The 8,757-nt window shown below is 35.4% G+C and overlaps 1 protein-coding gene and 1 long non-coding RNA gene across 2 annotated transcripts; one reads left to right on the top strand and one right to left on the bottom strand.

The window, feature by feature from the left end:
• Positions 1-735: 735 nt before the first annotated feature.
• On the bottom strand, positions 736-2,640 carry LOC117380656 (olfactory receptor 52Z1P-like). Its single transcript, XM_033977489.2, is given in 4 exon segments — positions 736-1,129; positions 1,131-1,208; positions 1,210-1,366; positions 1,695-2,640. Coding segments are annotated over 4 exon segments (1,575 nt in total).
• Positions 2,641-3,200: 560 nt separating this feature from the next.
• On the top strand, positions 3,201-7,094 carry LOC129456736 (uncharacterized). Its single transcript, XR_008648914.1, has 3 exons — positions 3,201-3,247; positions 6,260-6,352; positions 7,070-7,094. It is a non-coding gene; the product is annotated as an uncharacterized LOC129456736 (long non-coding RNA).
• Positions 7,095-8,757: the final 1,663 nt, after the last annotated feature.

Here is an 8,757-nt window from a genome sequence, read left to right as displayed (position 1 = left end):
ATCGCTGTCCAGCGCGGGTCCGCACAGCGGTGTAGCCTGGAGGAGCCGGGAGTAAGAAAGGGATCCCACTGCCATCGTGAATGCCTGGGTTACAGATATTTGACTTTTCCTCCGTGGATATTGTTATAGAAAGCGTTTTATTGTCTTTTAACTCTTGTTGTAATAAATGTTTAATAATTGCACTTGGTGGTTTTTAATTCACTGCTCAGCCCTGTGACCTACCTGCAATTTGGTATGGAGCCCTGGAGTCCTTAACTCTAGGTGGCGCTGCGATTGAAAATGGCACAATTGAGGTTTTAATTTTCATCCTCTCGGGCCACAGATAACAGGGCTAAAGCAAAGTGAAATGCACAAGCAAAACACTCACTTGATGGCTCATGAAGAAGACAAGTTAGACGACCCTATGCATGAGGCTCAAACTCACACCTGGATTGTGTTAAAATTCAAAATTCAATTGTGTTATTTGAAATTAAACTTGTACCAAAAATATTTAAAATATTTGAAACCCGACCCATTGAAACTCTTGACAGTTGATGAATGGAGTGATGGATTCTGACAAAATTCCTTAATGAATAACTTGCACTTTATTTATTGCACATATGTTATTGTGACATTTTTTCAGACTAATACACACAAGTGCATCGTTACTGTTAAATTACAATAGAAGACTATTACAGAATTGATTAGAAGCTCAGTTAACACTGATACATTTTCTGTGCAGCTGTTTTTATGTGACTATTCCCATAAACCCACCTGGACTTTTGTCCAATTATATCTTTTATTCAAACATTCTTTGATTGTTTTAAAGCAGTATATCAGTGGATTCACTGCTGCGAGTATCAGACTATAAAGTATAACCACTAAAATACGAACAGGAACACTAAATGTGAAAGCTACATTGTTGGCCAGGTACACAAAGCATCTGGGCGCGTAATACAGTAATGTGATAAGCAGCTGTGGAGTGCATGTTGAAAGGGTCCTTACACGGCTCTCGTGGCTGGATATCCTCATGACGGCCACGATGATAGGAAAATAAGAAAACATAATAAAAGTCAATGGCACTAACAAGAAAAACATAGCGCCACCAAAAGCTATGACCTGTACATCTCGCACATTCTCACATCCCAGTGCGGTCGCAGTAGCACTGCACAATGATATTAGAGTCACAGTAAGGCAAAGTGTATGCATCTATTGCCATAAAAATCGTCCAAGAAATTGAAAATTAGCCATTACAGACCACATAGAATTGATGCAGTAGTGTTTGTGAAAACATTAGGGTAACGCAGAGGAAAGGAAATAGCTAAAAATTGATCTAAGGCCATGACCATTAGAATAAGGGAGTGAGCTGCTTCACATTTTACAAGTACTAGAACAAAAATGTTGCTTGAGCTTGTAGGTAAAGAGGGGTAGTACTCAGTTACATTTACTTGCGTGGGTTTTTAAAGAAATTGTAGATTTTAAAGTAAAAACGTAGCATACTTTTACTCCTAATTGAGTAATATACTTTTTGAAGTAACAGTATTCTTATGTGAGTAAAAGTTTTGTTTTTTCTTCCCACTGTGAGTAAGTGACAAAAGCTTTATGTCGACATTATGACATGATTTGAACATTTGTGTTTCTTGCAGCTCTTCTTCAGATCTGATTTAGCTTGTCTCATTTTAGTGTCTAGTTGTTGAAAAGTTAGTCAGTTATACCCACATAAACTTTTGCCATCTTATATCTTTTACTCAAGCATTCTTTGATATCTTTTGTTTTAAAGCAGTATATCAACGGATTTACTGCTGCAGGAATCACACTATAGAGCATGACCACAACAATACGATTTGGAAGGCTTAACCCAAAGCCTACATAAGCTGCCAGGTACACAAAACACCTGGGTGTGTAATACAGTAATGTGATGAGCAGCTGTGGAGTGCATGTTGAAAAAGTCCTCATGCGGCTCTCATGGCTTGAAATTCTCACTACAACCACAATGATAGAAAAATAGGAAGCGATAATGAAAGTCAGTGGCACTAACAAGACAAACATGGCGCCGCCAGTAGCAAAGGCTTGTACATCCGGCCTTGGGTCACAGCTCAATGTAGTGATTGTGTAGTGGTCACAGTAACACTGGACAATAACATTTGAGTTGCAATACGGCAACGTAAGAGCATGCATGACTACAAAAATCATCCAAGACATTGCAAGAAACCAAGACACTCCACATAAAACAGATGCAGTAGTGTTTGTGAAAGCACTAGGGTAGCGCAGAGGAAAGGAAATAGCTAAAAATCGATCTAAGGCCATGATCATTAGAATAAATGAGTGAACTGATGCTAAAAAATGCACAAAAAACATTTGGACAAAACAGCTGTTAAATTCTATCAAGCTATCGTCAAACCAGTATTTGGAAATAATTTTGGGGAGTATCACAATTCCAAATGCTAAATCAGTCGATGCAAGATGACAGAATATTAAGTAAGTTGGTTTATGAAGAGAATGTTCACATTTTACAAGTACTAGAATAAAAATGTTGCCAAAAGCTATAGCCAAGAAGGCGATAAAAAGCAGCAGTGATACAGGTGCATAGTACTGAGCAGAGAGTCCAGGGAATCCAGTGATGAAGAAGTGGTTTATCCTGGTGCCATTATTGTACTGCATTGTGGCTGCAGAAGTCAGTCCAGAGGTGTGAGCAAGTGAAGGTGGTAAACATCGTCCTCCACATCCATCCCAGACCTGCAGCTCTTTTTATGTGAACTGACAATACTCTGGAGGCATTAGTGTGAGTTGTTGTTAAAACTTTGTTCTACGTAGTGTTTTTGGACAAATTGAAGAGGCTTTGACCTTAGAGCTATGTTTCCATTGCTTTACTTTGGCATGGATCAGTACGTGTTTCCACTGTCTTAAGTGACTCATACTGGCCAATTTGAGGGTTCTGTGCTGACCCTGGGGGGATATTATCTGTCAAAGCACGACATACTCAAAAAAATGAATTGTGGCTGTTGTTACTTTTACTAAAGTGTATTTTGTAGTTTTTATTTAAACATTTTGATTTTTCACATATTTTTGACATGCTTGTGTAAATATTATGAAATACATTCAATATTAGGCATTACTCAAGGCTATATGCAAGGGATTACTCAACACTCATAAGTAAAATGTTTGATTTTTTTGCCCGCTCAAATGTGAGCACACACGCATGCGCTAATTTCACCTGCCCTGATCAACGAGACCTGACCATCTTTGGAGTTTTCTCTCAAATTTATTGGTAAATAAAACTTTATTAACTTTGATATACTTTATATCGTTATTTATCCGGACATTTCGGCTGTATATAATATTCATGATTCGTCACGAGCATGTATTGAACGCTAAATTGAGGGAATAGTTTGGTTAGCATACTTTTTGCACTACAGACTGGGGCTGCTGCACGTGCTACACTGCACGTGTTACACTGGCGTGGGGGAGAATGGGAAGAATGTATGAGCGCGGGGCGGACCGGTCGGTCGGTGGGTGTGTGAGCGGAGACCAGCGGAGACCAAATGAAAGCTGTAGTGGTGCGTGCGAAAGCGGCGGTGGGCAGGCACAACCGCCGCGATGACGTGACTGTGGAGCCTCGGGCTGTATCCCGGTGAAGAGGGAGACTGAATAAGGAATTCAGTTATCTGTATTATCTTTATTATCTTTTTGTAAATACTTCGATAGGGTTTGAGCATGCAGGATCACTCCTGCCATTGTATTACAAGTAGAACAAATAATAAATCTTCCCTCCATTTTGTAATAAGATTTTGTTTGCATATTTTAATGATCAAATCAATTAGTTTTATGTATAGAGTTATCATGAAATTATTGAACATGTATCTAATGTAGTCTTTTATAAAGTTATTGTAATGACCATAAGACAAGATAAAATTACCTACACAGATAGAAATTTGGAAATTTGTGAAATTTGGATTTTATAAACCTTCAAATGTGGGTTTTAGTAGTTTTGTATTTGGAGGGCCAATGTGCAGACAGATAAAGCTCATAAAGCACAAAATTATAGCTAAATAGCTCATTTATTACACAGTCCAATTATACATGGTGAGCTTCAAAGTTTGAGAATCCAGTTTCAGAAGGCAGTGCTATAAAATAACAAAAATATTAATTAAAATATTTAAAATGCTATTGAAAAATATATGTCTTATGCTTTGTCTTTTTTTCCACAGATGTGCTGATGTGGCAGTGTAAATTGTGCCAGAAGGTGGTGTCAACAAGGACGCGTTTGTTTAGGCACTACAAGTTAGTTCATGTTTCCAGACCATTATGTCCATGTATATATTTGGATTGCCCGTGTTCAAGACTTTTGAAACTCTTTATAGCCATACAAGCAGAGTACATCCACACAAAAAACACATAACTGTTGCAACATTTAGCTGCCATCTGTGTACATTTAGTGGTCTTGCTACAGAAAAAGAGTATTTTTTCTCATATTAACACTCATCTAAAAAGTAGTGAGACAGTGCATTGTATGTTTAAGGGTTGCTCTTACCAAACAAATATCTATGGTACATTCAAGTCGCATAAAACCCGGAAGCACACGCCATACACCTTAGAAGACTTTAAACCAGGGATTGTGAACACCATTGAAAGCCAAACCTCAGCTTGTGTTGCTTCAGAAGGGACCCTTGCTGATGACAGCAATGCAGGTGGTGATGACACTGAAGCCACTGACATAGAGGATAAAGGCTTGTCAGATGTTATAGAGTTGAACTTAGCATCTCTTTTATTGAAGCTTGAAAACTGCTATCATGTTCCAAGTGTTGCAATTGATGAACTGCTTTCTGAACTTCATTATTTGATCAGTTCTGCATCTGTGCCTATATCAAAGAAGATCGTCACAGATACTCTTGGAAAACATAACATCTGTGCAGACCACCATGTCATTGAAGAACTGAGTTGCACAATATCATCTAATCCTTTGTTAAAAGCTATAGCAAAAGAAGGCCCACTTGCTACTTCTTACAAGCGCAAACAGTATTACAAAAAACACTTTCAAGTGATTGAACCAGTCGAATATATTCTTGATTCTCAAACCCAGCGTTCTTTCCAGTATGTTCCCATCCTGAAGTCATTGCAGCAGTTACTTCACCAAAAACATATTCTGCAAAACATTGTTGATAGTCACAAGGAACATCAGTCAGTTAATGAGAAACAATATAGGTCTTTTCGAGATGGTCTAAATTTTCTGAACAATGAATTCCTTGTGGGGGAAGAATAAAAAATCTCTTTGTGCTATATACATTTATAATTTGGTATTTGGGGCAGGAAAAAAATAATAATTTAAATACATTTTTATTTCACTGTCTTCTAGATTAATGCAGAGTTCAGACGAATCACCACAATGCCATTGGCCTCAAAGTTCATGTCACAGCTGGATCTTTATGCTCCTAAACTGATGAAAATCTTTAGAAAGAAGGGAGGAAAACCTGGACGGAAGATAACAGAAATCATGACAGGAATTAATGAGATTTGTCATTTTAAACTTGGAAATAATTTCATTACTCAGAACCACCACTTTCATTTTATTAAAATCTATTTAAATAGTGTACACAGCAGGGGTCTCCGACCTGTCGCTCAGGAGCTACTAGTTGCGCTCCACATGCTGTATTGAATAATTCAAATTAGATCTAACACATGCCCTATATAACCCTTGTAAATGTATATTTAGCTAGCTAAAGATGTTTGTATGTTTCCAACTAAGGCTTACTATTGCTGTTATATTGACAATGTTTTCTTACAACCGTAACTGTTATTTTTGGTTTGTAAAAGTGTCTCTCTAGGAGATAAAGGTTGTATTAGGTGTGCCTTGAAAACATTTCCAATAAATTAGTTACTATTTATAAATGGATGTATTAGACTGTTAACATCTCAACATAATGGTTTTTAACAATATATTTTGTACAGCTAACAAGCTAACATTAATACAGTCTTTATAGGATTTTTTTTGTTTTTATAAAAATTGTGAAAAACATTTATAAATGGTGGTCACAGAATGTCTTCAATCCAAAAAAAAGTGTGCCGTCGCTTAAAAAGTTGAAAAATACTGTGTATTAAAGTGTTTAAAAAAAAGTTTAAATCAGAATATTATTGTTATTGTATTTTTAAAAATATAAAATGGTTTTAACATTTGGCACATATAGAACATACAGAATGAATAAAGTAGCGTTTAAGTATGAAATCCCTGCATAGGTCCTAATTTACTCCCAAATTTCATTTTATTTATTTATTTATTTTTCAGAGAGACTCCATTGACCAAAGAAGATGTTGTACCCTGAAGGCCCTTTCTGTTTATCTGAATGAAGATCCAAGCAACATGATAAAAGAATATGTAGTAAGTTTATTGTATGAAATGTTAATTTTAATAATAATAATAATAATACTATTTTGAGGAAAATATCAGAATTTTACTTACTTATTGTTAATGACTAATGGTTTTGGTATAACGTATCTATGGGTGTAAAGATTTATTTGTGTCCAGCAGAAAAGCATATTTTGGTACTTTAGTCTTATAAAGATGGACCCCTGGTGTTGGGTCTTAGTCACTGTCCGCATCAAAGGTGAGACAACTACAGTCCTCTTATTTCCTCACCCCCACCACCACCACACCTGTGTCCCTCATTCTTTAAGTCGAGAATGTTTATATCTCTTATAAAAAGAATACGTTGATGTTATTGGAAAAACTTGTACAGTGAACCTTTGTTTATGGTGGGGGTTTACGTTCCGAATATAACCTGGGAAAAATGAAATCCATGAAATAGTGCTGTAGTGTCTTTTTCTACTGAAGGCTACGCAGGAGTGTTTCTCAGAGAGAAGAACATTGTCATGGGTCGTTGTTGGTAATCTTTCTTTTTCTGAGCAAGAAGATTTTTATAAACGGACATGACACCTTCCATTAAGTTTGAGAACTGTTATGAATGACATGACTCAAGTTCAATTCTTGTGCCGATCTAGAACACAATGCACGGTAAAAAAAAATATGCGAAGTCGGTGAAGCGCGTTATAGTGAGCGTTCACTGTAATAAATTATTTTTTGTGTGTCTTTTTTTAGAATATTGATTTCCTTAATGCCCAGCAACAAATGGCAAAGACCTCTATTGGCATTTATTTTTTTATTTATGCATGAAGGGGATGATGGTGGCAAGGAAGATCCAGAGCATGTGGGAATCATCATTGAGGGAGTCTCTGTACTGCAGGATCTTCGTGAGGTTGCCACTGCTTTCCCTTTGCGCTTTGGACTGATGTATGTGCTAAACTTGAACTACCCACGGGATCTCAAGTACACTTTTGAATTTTACCAAAAGGTGTTGATGGAGCTTGATAACAAAAAATGTCAAACAAAATCCAAATTCTAAAAAACAAGCTTCTTGAGTAGATTAGCTGACCATATTTTACAACTTTTTATTTTTTTAAGATGGGCTGCTGTTCTTTCAGTGTTTACTTTGCACTAGAGGTTGGAAATATGAACAAAAATGTATGTATTTATTTTTTGGTGATCTCAGATGAGCAGTAAGCCAAGTGTAAACAATCAAATTTAAATTTCCAAATCAGGATTACTGAAAACATTTTTGAAATGCTTCACTTACTTTTTGATTAAAAAACAACTTTATTTTATTTAAAATATTCTTTGCTAAAAAGGAACACGTTAAGTAGACTTTAGTACATTCCAATAAGTTCACTGTATTATTTTTTTAAGTTTTAAATTTGCTCATTAAAGTTCATTATTGCAAATTGCAAGTCTGTGATGATTTTTCACAATTTTAGTCAATACATTAATACACTTGTTCACAATGTTCAAAGATGGTTTCCAGAATGCTACTGCAAAAATGTTCAAATGAAGCATATTATTGATGAAAGTTTGAATATCTCTGCCTATTTTGCAGATATTCATAAACATTCACAATATCTCAAATTTGATATTAATATCAATATTTATATTTTTAGTAGGTGCTACTTTGCACCATATGTGTTGGTTTGGGACAAAATGTTGTCCTTTTCATACATATTTTATTTACTTTTTTCACAATCTTATCTGTTGTTTGCTAAGTAAATTTTTCAAACAAGGACAGCTATTTTAGAAAGGTTATGTTATGTTTTTAGAATAGACCCTATTCACTTAAAGAGGACTGCCCTAAAGAGGCGTGTTTACAAATTTTAATGTTTGCAGGTTGGTTGCTCTTTGTAAAGTTAATTCTTCACAATTGGGAAGCAGTTTTATAAAACGTCATGTTGCACTTTTCAAGTTTAAAAAAAAAAAGTTTTGGTTTTGAGATGTAAAAATGTGCGCTAGTTTTGCACTAAAGCATGGTTTTAAAATGTCATGTTCTAAAAAAGACAATAAATGAAGAATTGTAAAATTATTCCTGATGCTGTTTCTTGTTCACTTCTGGGAAACTTGACTTGCTTTTGTAAGCGATACTTAACAATGTTGCGTCATCCGGTTGCATGCAACTGCACTGAGTAAATATGAATGTGTTTTATTCATAATATTAAGTTACTGTAGTGATGTTAATTCTATTTAATGGTATTTAATACAAGTTACTTAATATGTTTGAATTAGGGTTAAGAATGCGAATTCTTAAGATTTACCTAAGAATCTTGAGTAATTACTATTAAGTATTTTATAAAGAGATTACACAATGTTAACTATGTAATGAAAATATCTAGTATATATTTAATCCATCTACATAGACCCTATTGAAGTATGTTAAGTACGTACTATATAAGCATACTTTACAA

Source organism: Periophthalmus magnuspinnatus, chromosome 13 (assembly GCF_009829125.3).
Source record: "Periophthalmus magnuspinnatus isolate fPerMag1 chromosome 13, fPerMag1.2.pri, whole genome shotgun sequence".
In the NCBI taxonomy this organism is placed as follows: domain Eukaryota; kingdom Metazoa; phylum Chordata; class Actinopteri; order Gobiiformes; family Gobiidae; genus Periophthalmus; species Periophthalmus magnuspinnatus.
The sequence above is the reverse complement of the archived record's forward strand: the minus strand, read 5'-3'. Positions and strand labels throughout refer to the sequence as shown.